At 43.7% G+C, this 20,751-nt stretch overlaps 1 protein-coding gene across 1 annotated transcript in view; it reads right to left on the bottom strand.

Annotated features, from left to right (window-relative positions):
- PHC3 (polyhomeotic homolog 3) overlaps nucleotides 1–20,751 on the bottom strand; it is a 134,660-nt gene that overhangs the window by 24,273 nt on the left and 89,636 nt on the right. Inside the window, exons 11-12 of the mRNA XM_077488006.1 lie at nucleotides 10,576–10,820; nucleotides 8,938–9,097 (exon numbers count right to left, since the gene is read on the bottom strand). Of these exons, the coding sequence (XP_077344132.1) occupies nucleotides 8,938–9,097; nucleotides 10,576–10,820 (405 nt within the window). The remainder of the gene's footprint in view (nucleotides 1–8,937; nucleotides 9,098–10,575; nucleotides 10,821–20,751) is intronic.

Raw genomic sequence — 20,751 nt, 5'->3', positions numbered from 1 at the left:
CTGACCCCTATGTGGTTAGTGTCAGTTTTTAGCTGGGCTATATCTTTCCTGAAGGCCTTCTCAACCCTGGTAGTAAATTTCTCCAGGTCCTCCCGGGTGGGGAGGGACCAGATATGCCTTTTTATATCCTCATCCCCCAGAAAGTCAGCAAAATCTGAGCCCCTGTCATGGGAGGTAGATGATCCTGGGGAGATCAGAGGGGCAGTGTCATTCACCATCCTGGGAGAGGGGATCCTGGACTCCATGAGGTGTGCTTGCTGAGCCACAGCCTTCTGTGCTGCCTTTGCGGATTTCAGCATCAGCGCCATCTTTGACGCCTTGTGTCCCGTTCCGCAGGTCCTGCAGAAGAAAGCCTCCAGATGCTTCTGCCAGGTCCCATCTGCCTGCGATTGTTGGGCATAGTGCCTGCCGTCCCTGGGACATCTTTTGTGCTGATTTAGAGGAGAAGGCTCCTCTCCTTGCTGCTGATTGAGAAGCGGTGGGTGCGAAGCTGAGGCAATGTGTGTCCTCACTCCATAGTCAAGCCACGCCCCTGTGAGCATCCAATTTGAAGTCTTTTTGTAAAGTATGCCTAAGGCCTGGTTCACACTTATTTTTCTGTGCATTTTTAATTTTGCAGAAACATACTACAGTCCATTTAACATGGTTTCCTATGGATGTAGTTCACATCTGTGCATTTTATGGAAAGGGCCAGGGATTTTTTTCTGGTTTTTGGTTCCAGAGACTTCAATGGATCAAAAATGTGTATTGAAAAATGCAAAATGCACCTGGAATATGCAAACTGCAACCTGCATAGGTGTGAATCAGGCATTAAGGGCTCATTTACATGGGCACTGAGGCTGCATGCTCTGCTGCTGTATTCTGCAAATGCATCCACCGCAGGGCTGCATGCAGGCAGCCCATAGAAGTAGATGCAGACGCAGCAGCTGCACGGACACGGTCGCATTTCAAAATCTGACATGTGTGAAGCAGATGCATAGATCTAAACATACAGTCTCTGAACAGAAGAAATCTATGTATGTGGCTTAAGGCACAACCAGAGTTCAGTGGTACTAAGCAGAAATCAAAGCCTGCATGCCCAGGTCAAGAAAGACGGCATGAAGGGTCAGTCTACCCAGGCGCATCTATCTCATGCAAAAAGGATGGGCACCATGCCACAATCATGCTTTAGATTAGTGACTAGCAATCAGCAGGTCAAGGCTACATGTCTGCTTTGACAGCTAATACTGTTACACAGTGTGCCCCAGCTGCCCACAGCTGACACAATAAACAGACCACTCCTGTGAAAGCACCTCCCAACTGTTAGGATGCAAGCATTTGATCATACATGAATAGCACAAAGTTTATGCCAACCCTGGGCAGCCAGAACTCTGGGGATGGAGAACGGGCCAAGGAGAGTACACCCATTCTATGTCATGCATTAGCAGTGGAAGAGGGAGGTGCCGTTCTACATTCTTGCCATGAGTGGTGAATGGCCTCATCCCAGTACTGAGTGCCTGTATATGTAAATTGCAAATATGTTTCACATAACATTACAAACTGTACAAAGAAACATGGATTTTAAAACAATAACACACTAAACAGAAAGAATAAAGCCTAACACTTAAGTGATGGCAAATAAATCATTACAACAATAGCCCTTATTACACATCTCTAAAATTAGTCTCTGAAAGAATGCCTCTTTATTTCTATTTAAGTAAATTTACTTAGGTCTTCTCATTGATCCCTAAATGAAACTAGCTGTTTGGGTAAATTTTGCAAAGTCTAGATGTGCAATCACCTTCACAGAACTGCTCAAGTTCAGTTAAATTTGATGGTGACCATTTGTGGACTGCAGTCTTCAAGCTATTCCACAGATTTTCAATGGGGTTTAAGTCTGGGCTTTGACAAGGCCATGCAAGGACATTCACTTTTTTCTCCTTCAACCACTGTGAGGTCATTTTTGCCGTGTTCTTTGGGTCATTGTCATGTTCTTCTTCCCATTGACAACTTTTTTGGCAGAGGGCATCAGATTTCCCTCAAGAACCTGATGGTATTTTGCCCCATTCATTTTCTTTCTATACTGACAAGTGCCCCAGTCCCTGCTGCAAAGAAACACCCCCATAACAGGATATTATCACCTCAATGCTTTATTGTAAGAATGGTGTTATTTAGATGGTGAACTGTATTGGATTTCTGCCAGACATAGCGTTTGGTGTTAAGGCCAAATAATTACATTTTAGTCTCATCTGACCACCTTAAAATGCATCTTGAAGAATCTGAGGCCACATGGAAAATGGTGTTATGGTAAAATGGCTAGGGCTGCAACTAACGATTATTTTCATAATCGATTAACCGGCTGATTATTTTTCGATTAATCGGATAAAATCATTAAACGTAATATGCAATTTTTCCGTTTATTTAAAAGTAATAATGAAAAAACTGAGTGTTAGACTCAAACTGCAGAATAAAACTCCAATGATGGGACACTATTCCTCCCGGGAACACCAATGATGGGACACTATTCCTCCCGGGAACACCAATGATGGGGCACTATTCCTCCCAGGAACACCAATGATGGGGTACTATTCCTCCCAGGAACACCAGTGATGGGGTACTATTCCACCCGGGAACATCAATGATGGGGCACTATTCCTCCTGGAAACACCAATGATGGGGCACTATTCCTCCCAGGAACACCAATGATGGGGCACTATTCCTCCCGGGAACATCAATGATGGGGCACTATTCCCCTCCCAGGAACACCAATGGGGCACTATTCTCCCCCTCCCAGGAACATCAATGGGGCACTATTCCCCCCCACAACACCAATGATGGGACATCCCCCCAGGAATACTTAGGAGTGTTAGGATGGGGCACTTGTTATAACAATTCATGTACTGTGTATGTTTTACCTTACTGTTATATTAGCCGCTACCTTTTACAGTCAGTGTGCAGCTCGCTAGCTCGGCTCCCCTCGCGGCTGCTTCTCGCCTCCCTGTTCCCTCGAGGCAGCAGCGGGAGGGGCTGAGAAGATCAGTGGGGAGCTGAGGTCAGAGGAGAGGCGTGGACATGCCTCATAACATATGGCGGCGCCTTGCACACAGACAGGAGGAGGATTTATTTAATGGACGTACAGGAAAGAAGGTGCGGACCAACTAATGGATAATGAAAATCGTTGACAACGATTTTCATTATCGATAGTATCGATTAATCGTTGCAGCCCTAGATTTGGCCTCAACACCAAACAATATGTATGGTGGAAATCCAATACAGCTCATCATCCAAATAACACCATACCACCATAACAACAGCAGTAGAGACATATCCCAACAGACCTAAATGAGTTGTAAAGGCAGAAGGTTTTTCTCTTAATGCATTATATGTAGCAGCCACCCCAGCACCCCCCTAATTACTTACCCAAGCCCCATCTCTGTCCATCGATGTCCACAAATGTCTAAGCAGTCCAGGATAAACAATTTGAAGAATCGTTTATGTATGGGGAAAAGTCCATGGCGACCACTCACTTCAGAGGAAAATGTGCAATGAATTCAAGTGGTTTTTCAGTAAAGCCCGCACAAGTCCGCTCGAGAACTTGCAATCCCTCATACGACTGTTTGGCATGTGTTAAGACAACATTTGCTTCTGAGGCCATACCGATTGCAACCGCCACATTGGCACAACCAAGTTTGTCGGTTTTTAAATGAAAAATTGCCTCAACATTTGATTAGGTTGCATGAGACCCCAAAACTTGGCACTACACTCTTGGCCCCCAGGATCTCTAGACATTACACCTTGAGACTTTTTCTTGTGGCTACAACAACGTGTTTATGTTCCACTATTACTTGCTGACTTGGATGAGCTCAAACACAGAATCACGGTTTCAGTAAGTTCTGTGGAAGAAGACAATCTCAGAGGTGTTGGGGACAACTTCAGATATCGTTTTGATATTATCAGTGCAGCAGGTGGAGGGCACATACAGCACGTATAACAGTAAGTGAAACATGAAACTTAATAGTTAATAATTTGTTATGTAACTAACACATTTTCATTATCAAATATAACTATTTGAAACTGAGTCATTCTTTTTGAAACACATGTATATGTGCATCTGTGCAGCTCTTGGTAGTCTAATGACTGGATTAGGCTAAAGCCTAGTACACACGGGCTGAATGTTGGGGGCAACATTGGCTGGTTCAATAGAAAAACCAGTCTGCTGAATGGGGCATGACCAAAAAAGGTCTACTAGCCAAATCCCGGTCCCCGTTCTCAGACAATGGGGGAGAGGGGAGGGGCACCCCCCTGTCATGTCACAATAACACAGCATGGGAGATCATTGTACTAATGTTGGATTGCTAGTACAGCAGCTCCTCCCGAGCCCGTCGTTTTTTTTCATTCAGCCTGCTGGGTTGAATGAAAAAAAAAAAATAGCAGTGTGTCCTGGCTTAAGGGTGTATGGTTGGAAGGAAAATAACTTAAAGCCTGGATACACACTATGAGGTTTTTTTTTCGTTCAACCTAGTGGGAGCCACTGTACTAACTATGCGAAGTTAGTGCAGCAATCTCCACCCCTGACCTATTGTGTTCTGACAGAGGGGCTGCCTTCCTGCCAGAACACTGCGATCAGTGCTCGCTACCATTGTCCAGCATGCTCGTCCAACAGACGTTTTTGAACTGGTCAATGTCTCCCGACATTTGGCCAGTGTGTACAGGGCTTTAGACTTGGCCCTTATTATATTCTCTGATGCTCCAACATGATATACAAGGTTGAGATAATTTGGAAAGAAACAAAATGCTGGAACAATAAAATATACTGGGCTGCATTGTCACAAGCTTGTCAGGCCATTAAGATGATAACGATATCAGCAATTTAAAAGGATTTTGCTTTAAAAAATGCCTGCCTTTGTCCTATGAAGTTAACAGCTACATATGAGGTATTTCCTAACTGAATCCAGGACATAAAAATCTACAACAATAATAATGATAATAAGCCAAAAGTTCTAATGATAATGGTGCTGTAATCCAATTATATTAAAACCTAATTTGGGATTAAATACTTATTGGTAAAGAGTTGTTTAAGCACTTATTGTTGTCATGTATTCAAATATGATGAGGAAAAAAACTTACCATCATCTGTCACTATGTGCCCGCTTCCAAAGGAACACAGTTATAGAGATTCTGTCCAGTTGTCAAAACAAAAGAAAGGGTTTCTGCCTGCACCACTAATATTCTCACGATATAAGATTACCTGCCTGCACCTCACCTGCTAAATTCCACTGTAACATCTTCTGGGTGGAAGCACTTTGTTCCTGGGCCATGGTTTTGAGACTTCTGTTTGGGGGTATACCATTAAGACTGGGATTAGGGATATCACTTTATTAATGGAGGTAAACAACAACACTGCCCCAAACAATCAACAATTTACTTAAAAGAAAAATGTCTACTTATAAGTAGATGAGTAAATACAACATCTACAAGTGTTCAAAAAAAGGAAATTCGTGAACTTTTGTAGAAGTTAATCCTCTGCATATTAGTAGCTGTGCACAACGGTTCTAGTTTATTGACTAGTTAGACTTTAAAACCATCAACCCTATAGTGCATTTCTGATATGACCTGGATTTAAGAAACAAAAACGAAACTGTACTTTGTCTTCTGTCTTTTTTGATTGACTGCATGCAAAACAGAAAATACATCAAAATCTCAAAAGAGCACAGTCAAAATGCTGTGCATAGCTCTTTATCTTGTAGGGTATGCTGTTCTGAAATGTCCTGGTTGCGAAATGAGATTTCTGGAGGCCCTAGCCAGGTCATGTGCCACTTTATAAAACACATGATTTTGCTAGGGTCTTCCTGGAACTCTTAAGCACCAGGTTGAAGAATTTTTCCAGACGGCAAACCTCTGTCTCACGAGAAGAAGAAGGGCATAAAATAACTATCTCTCTGCTCATTAATTAGTTAATTTGCACTAGAGCAACCTATTATGAGATCCCTTTGGAGCACATATCTAGTGAGATACCAGTAGAAAAAAATCCAGTTTATCCCTTCTGCTGAACAGTACACATAATGAAGGAAAAAAAAAAAAAAGTACCGTATTAGCAATCTAACTTGGCCAACAATTTCTTGAAATGTATTTGCCCAACATTTTCTTGTAATATATGTGGTACTTATATACTTCTAGTTCATACTGTAACACAATACATTACAAGGGCTGATCCTACAAAACCATCTGATTTTTGGCCCATGTGTTCGAGGCTTTAAAAACAGCAGGATGACTGAGGCAGAAATACAGTTAGCCCTTGGTCTACGCCTACTAAAATGTAAATCTGAAGCAAACAGGTACATACCGCTGACATGTTAATATTATTACAAAAACTAGAAAAAAAAAATATTATTTGATTTGAGCTATTCAAGAAGAAATTTTTTACAAACATGTAATGAAATAATGACAGTCACTGGGGGTTTTGAAGGGTCACATGTCAATTACTGCTAGAAAAACAGACATGCAGCGCCAGTCTAAGTGTAGCAATATTGTAACATATTTAACCACTTAAGAACTGAGCCTCTTTTTGAGATTTGTTGTTTACAAGTTAAAAACGGTTTGGTTTTTTTGCTAGAAAATTACTTAGAACCCCCAAACATTATACATTTTTTTTCTAACACCCTACAGAATAAAATGGCGGTCGTTGCAATACTTTGTCACACCGTATTTGCGCACTTGTTTTAATTAACAACAAACAGTAAAGTTAGGCCATTTTTTTTTTATATTGTGAAAGATAATGTTATGTCAAGTAAATTGATAACCAACATGTCACACTTCAAAATTGCACCTACTAGTGGAATGGTGACACACTTTTACCCTTAAAAATCTCCATAAGCGACGTTTAAAAAATTCTACATTCTCTTGCATGTTTTCAGTTACAGAGGAGGTCTAGGGCTAGAATTATTGCTCTCGCTCTACCGATCATGTGTGGTTTGAACATCGTTTTCATATGCGGGCGCTGCTTACGTATGCGTTCTCTTCTGCACGCAAGTTCGCTGGTACTGGGTGCGTTTAAAAAAAATAGTTTTCTTATTTATTTTACCTTTTTGCACAGAGTGGCCCTGAACATCCTCTTCTGGGGTCCCTCATTGGCCCTCGTGGCTCCTCCCCGCATTAGATAACCCCCTAGGGGAAGCGCTCTCCCGGGGGGTTACCTTGCGGGTGCGCTCCCGAGTCATTCATTCGGCGTCCAAATAAGCCAAATGTATGACTCGGCCCTGACCCCCGGGTCATTGGATTTGATTGACAGCAGCGGGATCCAATGGCTGCGCTGCTACCAATCCAACCAATCAGGACCCGAGACACCAGCTTTTGTTGGTGTGCTCGTCCCATGAGATAGAGGGGGTACAGGTAAGTAAAAGTGGGGTTTGGGGGCGCTGCAGCATTAGAGGAGGTTTTTCACCTCAAATCATAGAATGCATTGAGGTGAAAAACCTTGAAGGTTTACAACCCCTTTAATTAAATATGTTACAATATTGCTGCACTTAGATTAGCGCTGCTTGTCTGTTTTTCTTGTATTCCCCCCAGAGGTTCTTCTGCTCTCCAGCGTGCTGCCTTCCCTGTGGTAATCGCCCAGGCTATGGACTGTCCTTAAAAACCCTGCACCTCTACCAGAAGTCATTCCTAACATCATTTTTATTTATTGACTCCCTGTTGCTCATTTGTTAGAACTTTGGACTATTTGTTCAAGATTCTGACTTTTTAACCATTCCCTCACCACCCTAGACAACACAGCTTTGCTTGCTGGAAATACCTCAGCGCAACAATCATTGTGCGTTTTCCAATGTCAATTACTGCTCTTTTGCAAAAATATTTTGTATTATTGCAAAAAACCTGAAAAACTGGTTAAAAAAAAAAGCATCGGTACAAAGTCTCAGCTTATCTCAGATCTTTGAGATACTGGTAATTGCTGTTCATTGACAGTAGTGCACATAATAAAATGCCCTGTTTTACTACTCAGGCTTTTTTCTTTTAACTCCTGTCTAATAAGCATGCTAGAAAACCAGCATCCAATCAGCACTTGCAGCCAATGGCTGTGAGCGCTGATCAGTGTGTTTTGGGAGGGGGAGAGGGAGTAAGTTCTCATGTCAGAACACACTAGCTCAGCAAGGGAGATCGCCACATTAACATCACCTGCTGGGTTGAATGAAAAAAACGTATAGTGTGTACCCTGCATTACACAGTGACACGCCATTTGTGTCCCCACACAATAGTGTAGTAATGTTGTGCCATCCAGTGTGCTGTGGGAAAAATACATATCACACAAGCATTTTGGTATGAACAGGGCACACAGAAAACATTTGTTTTATATATGCCCTTGCGGTGACTAGTGTTTCTCCAGTGCAGAAAACCACCTGTCAATGCACACAGTGTGAATTAAAACTTAGGCTGCCCATAGACAGTTTGAATCTCAGGTTCCTATTGATTTGACACATTTATGGGTAGGCTGAATGTACCAAGTTGATTGATCGATCAACCTGGGTACAACCAGCCTGAGGAATTTTACATGCGATCATCGCTAGTGGCTGGTCTTCTCTCAGTGGGGACGGCTTCCCCTGCCTCCCGCCCCCCCATCGAGAGAATACAATGGCTCAGCAGGAGGGATTCCTCTGTCAACACTGTCCGTGGTTGCAGGAAAAAAAATTGCTCTGTGTATGGCCTGCATTAAACTCAAACTCCAGGCTGACCCCACTACAGATCTTTTGGCAGGTAAATCAGTTTTAATCTAGATATCAACTATAAGTTTGCCAGGAGTTCAGCTTGAAAACATACTCTTATTTAAATTCCTTCAGCTAATTTTTGATGTTTATCATTGGTTGTAAAACTGTTTGCAAAAAAACAAAAAAAAACTGAAATAAATAAAATTAAATAAATGCTCAAGAAGGACATGAAAGTGAAATACATATTTAAGACACTAACCCTCAGCAGTCAGGTCTTCCACCTCCGTGTCTGTAGAGTTGTCAGGAAGTTTAGCTGTGCTCTGAATGTCAGACTCCATATCAGCCATGTTCATTATCTGTTCATCCAATGGCAACTGGCCTTTGGCAGGTTCCTCCACCAGGAGGGAAGATCGATTTACCTACAAAACCAGTGCAACAAAAAGGACATTTTGCTATAATCACATTATAAGACCCTTAGGTCTAGAATTCACAGTATATGTGTAAGGGAATGTCAATTTAATTACAATAATTTATTTAGTATTTCTAAAAGTACAACTTGTAAAAAATACACGTAAAGCAGTACTTAGCTGTTTTTAGGCCCCAAAGAGGCAGAAAATAGAAACTGTTTTCTGTATTAATTTTGTATTCTATACTGTTATTAACCCTTTTGCTGCCGGTCAATACATTCCACTTTAAACCTCAATTGGGCAGACTTGCAATTTTTAACTTTTTTTAAATCATTCACAGCTTTCTGAGTTTGTAAAAGAACCATCATTTTTTTTGAAAGCAGGGCTGGTAGAACAAAAATATGGTGCTACTGAATTTGTAGGCTCCATGATAGTTGTGCAAATGTGCAAAGGCTCCTATTGAATTCCTACTAAGGCTCGGTTCACACTTGTGCGATGCGGGAACCCTGCAAATCCACGGCGAATTCCAGCATCGCACTGACTTGCATGGCAGTTCACAATGCCATATGCGAACTGCTGGGAGTATCAACATATTGTTAATGTCACCCCCATTTCGGCTCGCATATCAGACTGCGGACTGACAGTTCAGACATGAATCATATCACATGGGTATGAACACCAATGCGATCCGATTCTGGTGCAGATCAAAAAAAGGGTCCGCTTCGAGTTTGGTCCAAATGCGATGCAATATCAGCCATACTATCAAATGCAATATTGCAGAGTGCACAAGTGTGAACTGGCACTTAATCTAAAAGATACAATTGTATTGAGTTAATAAATAACAAATATTTGTAAATTTTAAATTGTGTCTTTTTATGTAAAGAGGAAAATTTAAGGTATAAGGTAATAAGCAACTTACATAAAAAATGTGGAGCTTGGCTTAACATTTACTGTATGCATTGTAGTAATACCTGATTGCAGTGCCATATGTGCTCTGCATTAATGTGAGTTGCAATAAAATGATGCAGACATAAAGCTGAATACATTTATTTTTAAATTTTTTTTTAAAAAGAAACAAAATCGGGGGATTTGAGTGGCTGAGGGAAAGCATGGGGAGATCGAGGACACAAGGAGGTGTGGGGCACAAGGGGTAACACGGGGACACAGTCTGCAGGAAGACATCAGAAAAATGGTTTGGTGCAGTAGGTGTCACATTTTTAAATGGATGGCTGTGATAAGAGATTATCAGTTGCTCATCACAGCTATTTTTTAATCAGTAAAGTCCGGGGGACAGTTCTGTTATGAGTTCATGGTAATAAAAGCGACCATGTACTTATATTATAAGAGGGAATGCAGCCAACGTAAGGCATACTGACATATAAGCGGTTGTGTTCCGCCATGTACCTTATGTCAGTGGCAGGAAAAGGGTTAATGAAATATGACTTTATGTAGCTGTAGGTGCTGTAGGACTAAAGTGAAGCCATACTTACAGGAAATGGCTCAAGACCTTCCTGAATGACAAATCCTTCAATAACATGAGTTAGGATCTGCGGTTTCACTATGGCTTGTGGAAGCTTGCTATCCAGACCAGGAATGCTGTTAGGCTTCTGTGTACTATTGCTCCTTGTAGTGGCAGCTGGTAAAAGAAGAGGAGGTGCTGGTATAGAGGCATAGGAGGAGTCTGAAGGTGACTTAATAACCGAGGCACTCACTGAGGATACCACGCTTGGGAGACCTAAAAATTGTAACAAATATCAATCTTACATGTTAAGTGTTGAATATTTGGAAACATATTTTTATTACCAGTCAGTCAGCAGAAGTTACAAACATTGTCATCTCCAGTACAAAAATTATCCATAAAAATCCCCAAACATACCAAGGCAATAGGACTGGCCTGTCCAGAACAAATTTTTACATTACACATACCACTGGAAAAGTTTTAAAGGCAACATTCCTCAGAGACCAGAAGTAAATCTCCCCACCCCCTTTTTTTTATTTTTTAAACAGGGTTAACATTAAGCTTCATTATAAAATATTCAAAACAGAGAACAAAAATCCATCTACCCAGGTCCCAATGATGTGTGTGAAACTGCTCCTTCATTGCAAAACTCAAGGGAATAGTATCCCTCCACATCCCATCCCCTATCCTGTCAAATATTGACTTTCCCTTCTAATGTGTCAGTAGAATCAACCCAATGGAACCAAACCTTTCTAAGTTTTTTTTGGGAGCTCCCTATGCCTGATATGTCATTCGGTAGAGCAGGATATCGGTATTAACCAGATTCAACCATATTCCCAAAGTAGAGTTTTCAACATTAATCTACCTCCTCTCAATAAGCTTACGCACATAAAAGAAAAGGAGTCTAATGCCGTGTACACACGTAGCGGACTATCCGACGGACTTAGTCTGGTGGACTTCCCGCCAGACTGTCTGTCGGACTTTCCGAACGAGCTACTTGCCCACACGGGACTTTTTCAGCAGACTAACACGGCGTACTTAATCCGCCGTACTATCCTCCCTACTTTTGAAATTAACGGACTCGCCCAAGCACGCGGAGTAAAGTCCACTCATTTTGAGTGCGTCTCCAGGTAGGCGGGGCCCGCGATGTCCGCCACCTAGTATGGACTTAAAGGGGAACCCCAACGCCGAAAAAAAAATCGACGTGGGATCCCCCCCCAGGTCCACGCCAGACGCTTGTGACGAGCGAGCGCCCCCCCCCCCCTCCGGAGCCGTACCAGGCCGCGTGCCCTCAACATGGGAGTGCCTTGGGGAAGGGGGGCCGCGTGGCCCCCCCACCCCAAAGCACCTTGTCCCCATGCTGATGAGCACAAGGGCCTCTTCCCGACAACCCTGGCCATTGGTTGTCGGGGTCTGCGGGCGAGGGGCTTATCGGAATCCGGGAGCCCCCTTTAATAAGGGGGCCCCCGGATACCGGCCCCCCACCCTATGTGAATGAGTATGGGGTACAATACCCATTCACCTGTAAAATAAAGTACAAAAAAAAACACAACACACAAGATAAGATAAAATAGTTTATTGCACAGCTCCGGGGGTCTTGCGTCTTCAGGGGTCTTCTCAGAAGAAGAAGAAGACAGCGGCGACAGAAGACCGGGCCACCGCCTGTAAAAGAGCTATAAGAAGGCGCGGTGGCCCGGCAGAAGAACCGAAGAGGGGACAAGACCCCCGAAGTCGGAAGAAGAGGCCATGGCGAGGAAGAAAGCCGGGCTCCTCCACTAAGACGGAAGACCCCCAGAGCTGTGCAATAAACTATTTTATCTTGTGTGTTGTGTTTTTTTTGTACTTTATTTTACAGGTGAATGGGTAGGGGTACATTGTACCCCATACTCATTCAAATAGGGTGGGGGGCCGGTATCCGGGGGCCCCCTTATTAAAGGGGGCTCCCGGATTCCGATAAGCCCCTCGCCCGCAGACCCCGACAACCAACAGCCAGGGTTGTCGGGAAGAGGCCCTTGTCCTCATCAACATGGGGACAAGGTGCTTTGGGGTGGGGGGGCCGCGTACGGCTCAGGAGGGGGGGCGCTCGTCCCCCCCTTTCCTGGCCGGCCGGGTAGCGTGCTCAGACAAGGGTCTGATGTGGACCTGGGGGGAACCCCACGCCGATTTTTTTCGGCGTTGGGGTTCCCCTTTAAGTCCATACCAGGTGGCGGGGCCAGCGACGTCTCCTTCGCGGGCCCCGCCTACCTGGAGACCCGCTCGAAATGAGCGGACTTTTCTCCGGGTGGGAAAAGTCCGCTCATTTCAAAAGTATGGCAGACTGGCACACACACAGCTGGATTGTCTGCCGAAATGCGAGTCCGGCGGGAAGATTGGAGTGCAAAACTACTTTCTAAGTCCGCCGTACTTTCGGGTCAAAAAAGTATGCCGGAGGCTACACACGGGGGGATTGTCTGGCGGACTATAGTTTGCCGGACTTTTCCACCCGCTTGTTTGATCGTGTGTACGCGGCACAAGAAACAATTTCATAGCTGCATCCATATGCTCATCGTCAGTAATGCCCAGTAAACATAATAAGGAGTTACATACATTAGGGAGGTCGAACTTATCAGCAATAAACATCACCTGGGACCACAAGGGCCATACTTTGGAGCATCCCCGCACCATGTAGAGAAAAGTACCCTCACTTAGCTGGCATTTATGAGATGCCGGAGAGTCTCACTTATGCATGCGGAATAAGCGAGCTAGTAAACCCACCTCTCTCACATGGACCCCTCCCCTATATAGCATGTTAAGCAGGGCTTCATACAGCCTGGCCACCACCGCCTCCGCCGCAATTGTTACATTTAGAATTTGGGGAAAAAAAATCTCCAGTGAAGATTAAATCAGTTGAGAGGCAAAAAAAGGTCCTCAAATCTGGCATAGCCAATCCACCCATAACCCAGGCAACTTCAAAGTAGCAAAGGATAACTTGGGAGTATGAGATCCCCACAGAAAATGAAGTATTATGGAATCTATATTCTAAAAAATCTTTTTGGGCACATACATAGGGGAGTTAGACAATGTATATAAGAAGTTAGGGATGAATATAATTTTGAATACATTTATGTACCCCATGAGGGCAAGCAGTAATACCTGCCATCTCCACGCCTTTTCCCGAAACGCCACTACCACCAGCAACAAATTGTTTTCCAAAAATTTAGATACAGGCAGTTGAATTGGGACCCCCAAGCACTTAAAATTCTTAGACAGTGAAATGGGGCAATTAGCAGGACCACTGGGGCAAACATCTATAGGAAACAAAGATGATTTAGACCAATTTTTATATGAAACCTGGAATAGTCCCCAAATTCCTGAATCAGGGCAAAATTCGGCAGGGAAGGACCCGAATCCTGAAGTTACAAAAGGATGTCATCAGCATACATCGGCACGCGTTCCTACAGTGAACCCAAATGTAGACCAGAAAAGATAGTATCCGCTTGTAACTTCTCAGCTAACAGCTCAAAGGCCAGGGCAATTAGAAGGGGGATAGGGGGCACCAGTGTCTTTTTCCCTGAAATATAGGAAAGGGATCAGAAATAACACCAATAATACGTATATGCACCACTGGGTGAGTATATAAAAGCCCACCCACGATACAAATTTAGGCCCAAAATTATAGCATTCAAGCAAAAGAAATAAATAAGGCCACTCTACCGAGTTGAAGGCCTTCTTAGTATCCAAGGAGGCAACAACTCTTGCTCCGGAGTTATCATGTAGAACAGTGGCCATCAACCCTGTGCTCAGGGCCGACTAACAGGCCAGGTTTGCAAGATAACTGAAATACATCACAGGTGATATCATTTGCTGCTCAGTGATTGCAGTATTCTAGTCTGCATCTCCCCAAGGTAATACATAAAACCTGACCTGTTAGTGGGCCCTGAGGACAAGGTTGATGACCACTGATGTAGAGAATTTACAAGAAGCCGTCTTATATTAATTTGGGTACATCTACCCGGCATAAAGCCAGTTTGATCAGCATTAAATAAGTTACGAAATTACCTCCTGTAGACTACCTGCTAGGACCTTAGCAAGAATCTTAGTGTCAACATTTATCAGCGAGATCAGATGGTACGAGTCACATTCCTTAGTATCCTTCCCACTTTTCCATATCAAGACCCCAAGAGCCTCCCGTATAGAAAGTGACAGACTACCTTCCTCTTTTGCCGAGTTAAACACCTGAAGTAATCTAGGTGACAACAAGTCCCTAAATGTTCCGTACCACCCCAAAGGCAGGTTGTCCAATCCTGTCTGAGGAAAAAAGGAAGCGATAGCAACCTCAATTTCTTCAAAACGTAATATCCCTGTCCATCAAACCTCAATCTTCATCAGACAACCCCAGGAGATCAATCTCAGACAGGTAACTGGAGAGAGCAGCCTGCCCGCAGAAGCGCGGGACGCATACAGATCTCTATAAAAATGAACAAAAGCCTGTACACTACTTACCCCCTTATGGCAAACGAATAGTAGTTATATGTACAGGCACATATTTAGGCCTTACCAAGTAGGCTAGCAAATGACCGCTCTTGTCCCCAAACCCAAAAATATGCCATTGTTGGGGCTCCACCGAGGTCCTTCCTAGTTTCTCAATTACAGAGACCGTGATCACATCCTTAGTGAGGTCCGCAAGCATCCCAACCTTTCCTATAAGCATACAGTGGTGCATCTTTATCCTCACTTCTCTGCGGATTTACAAAGACATCACAAGACATTCAATGATGTCAGAAGATGGCTCCGGGAAAGAGATATCAGATATTCCATGCTCTACCCAAGTTGCCTGCAAGTTCAACATGGCGGTTCGGTGAAGTTTTTTTTAATCCCCTGACAAGGCAGATACCTGGCTACGATCTCTGCAGTAATCTTTGTGCTTACTCTCCAATTTACAATTCTGGCTGTTTTTGTTCCAAGGTTCGTTTGTTCATGTTTCACGGCTGCTTGATCAATTCAGCATATTACAATGTGTGGAGCAATGTAGTTCTCCCGTAGAGGGGGCGTGCAGGGGGACTCCACCCAGCTGTTTGACATCCTTTTTCCTCCTAGTGACCACCTAGTGGGACCAGCAGAATGTCCTCTAGGCATGCCCCTGAATTGGGAGGTAGGCTGGCCTTCCATTTTCTGACTCGTGCTGCTCCCAGAGTCTTACCACAAGCCCCCTACCTGCGGTGATGCACTCTCCTGATCTTATTTGATCCTAGCTAATTGGAGCTACAGCAAGACAAATCAACATACCTTCTCAATGACATCATGCCCGCATCAGGCATCTCTGGACTATCCTGTCTCCCACCGGATGTGATGGGATACACATCCCCTCACCCTCGCCTGCTGTTACAGGCCAGACGCCATCAGGGGTCTTCCCTGGAACTTTGAGCCTCACGTAGGCGATTTTTGTTGGTATAAAACTTTAGGGATTAAACTACAAGCCCTGTTAAATTGGGGTATTGGCTAAGTAGTAGGAAGTTTTTTGCTAAGGTTAAAACTGCTCGGTTGTCTGATTACACTGTCATGCTTATCACCAGTTCATCTCTTTTTCTGCTTCACTGTTTGCTGAGGGAATTTTCTCTAGGGTCATTACTGAAAGATTTAGCGATGGTCTTCACTTACTATCTGAAGTTCTCACATGATGGCTATGTCTGATGTTAGAATGGTTTCCTGGAACATACAAGGCCTAAATCATAAATTTAAACATTTCTTAATGTTCAAATTCTTAGCATCCCACATGCCGCATATCCTATTTCTACAAGAGACCCATCTCATGGGAAGTAAGATAATGGCTCTGTGTAGATCTTGGGTGAGACAGGCCTTCCATGCCACATACTCAACCTACGCCAGAGGTGTTGCAACCCTAATTAATAAAGCCCTACCTTGTAAAGTAGAGAGAGTGATTTTGGACCCCAATGGCAGATATATAATTTTATTACTGAAACTTTACTCAGTTCTCTGTGCTTTCGTAAATGTCTATCTGCCCCCTCCTGTAGACCCCACTTTACTTTTCTCCATTAGCGAGAAACTAGCTCCCCTCCCCTCTACACATATCATTTTTGCTGGGGACTTTAATTCAATCCTTGACCCAGCCCTAGACTCCTCTAACCCCCAGCACACTGCCTCCCCTGATCTCGCTTAAGGGGCAGCAAAATCTATCCACAGCCAATAAATCTGGCTCCAGAATAGATTTTGCTTTTGGTAGTGCTCCAGTGCTCTCTAAAGTCTCTGAGGCCTCGTATCTCCCAGCGTGACTCTCTGATTATTCTCCTCTTGAAATATGCCTCCGTTGGGTAGACGGAAAGATCCAGGCACCTGGAGGCTTGCCCCAGGATGGATTAACGACGACAGTGCATCTGAGCTCATATCTCCACAACTCAAAGATTACTGGTCTCACTATAGAGACACAGCTTCCCCTGGGGTGGTGTGGGATGTTTTCAAGGCTACAAATCCAGGCTCTTATATTTCGGCCATTAAAGTTACCAGATCTGATTGTGAAACTTCAAGACTAGAGAGTTAAGAGCCGGACGCTTCTTCCTTTTTTTCTGAGCATCCCACACCATCCAATTATATACAACTAGCAGAAGCTAGGAGAATTATAGCTCTACATTATACCTCTCTAACCCAAACTGGTGTCCGTTTGTTGTCTGGTAAAAGTTTTGAATCGGGCGAAAAAATGTCAGCCTTCTAGCCAATTTGGTGGCATTCCGTTTCTAAAAACTATAGTCCCTGAATTGTTGTTGGAGACCGAGACCCGTGTTACTGATCCTTCATTCATTTTTTGCCTTCTTTAGGAACCAACCCCAATGCCCTGCTCCTCAGACTATCGACTCTGAACAACACAAATTACATCTCCCCAGCCTGCCATTTGCAGAGATCGAGGATGCACCAATAACAACTCACGAGATAGAGCTGGAAATCGCCTCACTCCCTTCCTCCAAAAAAACAAGCCTTGTTGGCCTCCTGGGTGACTGGTACAAAATATACACCAAAATGATAGCTCCCAAACTTCAGATACTTTTCTCCTACTGCTTAGAGGTTAACTCCCTTACTGCCCACTATGTACGGTGCCCACATTATACTAATCCCTAAACCAGGCAAAGACCCAAAACACTCCTACAGGCCTATTTATTTATTAAATGACGACATAAAAATTCTGGCCAAGGTCCTCGCCACTAGATTGGCCAGAGTTCTGCCTGAACTGGTTGACACTGATCAAACCAGGTTCATTCCAAGAAAATCCACTGACATCAACCTGCGAAGAGTTCTCACTCATCTGCAGCTCCCAAATTCTCATTCCCGAACCCATGTAATGGTTGCATTGGATATTGAAAAAGCCTTTGATATGGTAACATGGCAATACATGAAATCAGTCCTTCAGACCTTTGGATTTGGTCCCTCCTTCTACAAGTGGATATATATATTATCCACTTAAGGACCGCCGCATGTAGATATACATCGGCACTATGGACCGACAGGCACAAGCACATACCGGTACGTGCTTGCCTTCCAGTGGGTGGGGGGTCCGATCGGACCCCCTCCTGCTGGCTGCGGTGGTCCGTTTTGCTTCAGGAGCGATCCGGGATGAGGGGATGGCCGTTGGTTTCTGGCCATCCCCTCTCGATCGCTCCTGGCGAATGAGAAGCTTCCCCTGCCAGTGTAGTGTAAACACAGGCAGGGAGGAAGTGATGTCACTCTCCTCGGGGCGGTCTTTTTGACCGGACTGTGAGGAGAGCAGAGATAGTAAGTGCACCAACACTACACTGACACGTAGGTACACATAGGCACACAAATCACCCCCCGATCGCTCCCCGACCCCCCCTGCCCCCTCCCAGTCACAGTGTCACTGATTGCAGTGATCATTTATTTACTGATCACTGCATTTAGTATCAGTTATGACAGTAAAAATGTCAGGGCAGTTAGTGTTAGGTCCAGGGTAGCCCCCTACCCCCCCTAATAAAGGTTTTAACCCCGATTGCCCCCAGGTAACCCTTTCACCCCCTTTTGCCAGTGTCACTAAGCAATCGTTTTTCTGATCGCTTCATTAGTGTCACTGGTGCCGCTAGGTAGCTAGTTATTTTTTATGTTCACCACCAGGTTTTTATAGCGTTAGGTACCCCCATATACTACCCAATAAAGATTTTAACCCCCTGATTGCCCCTAGAGTTAACCCTTTCACCAGCGATCACCGTATAAGTGTCACTGGTGACGCTGGTTAGCCAGTTAGTTATTTAGGTTCCCCGTCAGGTTTTTATATAGCGTCAGGGACCCCCATATACTACCTAATAAAGATTTTAACCCCCTGATTGCCCCTAGTTAACCCTTTCACCAGTGATCACCGTATAAGTGTTACGGGTGACTCTGGTTAGTTAGTTTGCTTTTTATAGCATCAGGGCACCCACCATTTATTACCCAATAAAGTTTTAACCCCCTGATCACCCGGCGGGTGATATCAGTTAGGTTTTAGGGTCAGAGTCTGCGTCGCCCCAGGGGAGCGCTAGGTTAGTGCCAGTACCGCTAACACCCACACCCAAAGCATACACCTCCCGTAGGGGTATAGTATCTGAACAGATCAATATCTGATCTGATCAGATCTATACTAGCGTCCCCAGCAGTTTAGGGTTCCAAAAAAACGCATAGTTAGCGGGATCAGCCCAGATACCTGCTAGCACCTGCGTTTTTCCCCTGCGCCCAGCCCACCCAAGTGCAGTATCGATCGATCACTGTCACTTATAAAACACTAAACACATAACTGCAGCGTTCACAGAGTCAGGCCTGATCCCTGCGATCGCTAACAGTTTTTTTTGGTAGTGTTTTATATTTAAATCCTGAAGGCGGTGCTTGGTTTTCGGGGTCCCGTAATCGGCTAGGCTCCCAAAAAGTCCCCCACATGTGGTATCCCCGTACTCGGGAGAAGCAGCAGAATTTATTTTGGGGTGTAATTTCACTTATGCCCATAGCATGTGTGAGCAATATATCATTTAGTGACAACTTTGTGCAAAAAAAAAAAAAGTTTGTAATATTCCCGCAACTTGTGGCAAAATATCATGGACTCAACATGCCTCTCAGTAAATAGCTTGGGGTGTCTACTTTCCAAAATGGGGTCATTTGGGGGGGTTTTGTGCTATTTTGGCATTTTATGGCCTTCGAAACTGTGATAGGTAGCAAAGAGTGAAATCAAAAATTTGCACCCTTAGAAATCCTGAAGGCAGTGATTGGTTTTCGGGGTGCCGTACGCAGCTAGACTCCCAAAAAGTCCCACATATGTGGTATCCTCGTACTCAGGAGAAGCAGAAGAATATATTTTGGGGTGCAATTTTACATATAACTATGGCATGTGTGAGAAATATATCATTTAGTGACAACTTTTTGTAAACTTTTTTTTTTTTGTGTGTCATTATTCAATCACTTGGGACAAAAAAAAAATATTCAATGGGCTCAACATGCCCCTCAGCAATTTCCTTGGGGTATCTACTTTCCAAAATGGGGTCATTTGGGGGGGTTTTGTGCTATTTTGGCATTTTATGGCCTTCGAAACTGTGATAGGTAGTGAGGAGTGAAATCAAAAATTTGCACCCTTAGAAATCCTGAAGGCAGTGATTGGTTTTCGGGGTGCCGTACACGGATAGACCCCCAAAAAGTCCCACATATGTGGTATCCCCGTACTCAGAAGCAGCAGAATATATGTTGGGGTGCAATTCCACATATAACTATGGCATGTGTGAGCAATATATCATTTAGTGACAACTTTTTGTAAATTTTTTTTTTTTTTTTGTGTTATTCAATCATTTGGGACAAAAAAAAAAAAAATATTCAACGGTGAGCCCATACCCCTCAGCAATTTCCTTGGGGTGTCTACTTTCCAAAACGGGGTCATTTGGGGGGGGGGGGTTTGTACTGCCCTGCCATTTTAGCACCTCAAGAAATGAGATAGGCAGTCATAAATTAAAAGCTGTGTAAATTTCAGAAAATGTACTCTAGTTTGTAGACGCTATAACTTTTGCGCAAACCAATAAATATACGCTTATTGACATTTTTTTTTACTAAAGACATGTGGCTGAATACATTTTGGCCTAAATATATGACTATAATTTAGTTTATTCGATTTTTCTTATAACAAAAATTAGAAAATATCTTTTCTTTTTCCTTTTATATCGTAAAAAATAAAAATTGCAGAGGCAATCAAATAACA

The sequence above is a fragment of the Lithobates pipiens genome, unplaced genomic scaffold (assembly GCF_037356315.1).
Source record: "Lithobates pipiens isolate NorthernLeopardFrog02 unplaced genomic scaffold, aLitPip1_a1.2 Scaffold_18, whole genome shotgun sequence".
Lineage (NCBI taxonomy): Eukaryota > Metazoa > Chordata > Amphibia > Anura > Ranidae > Lithobates > Lithobates pipiens.
Note: the sequence above shows the minus strand (reverse complement) of the source record. Positions and strands in the feature narration are given on the sequence as shown.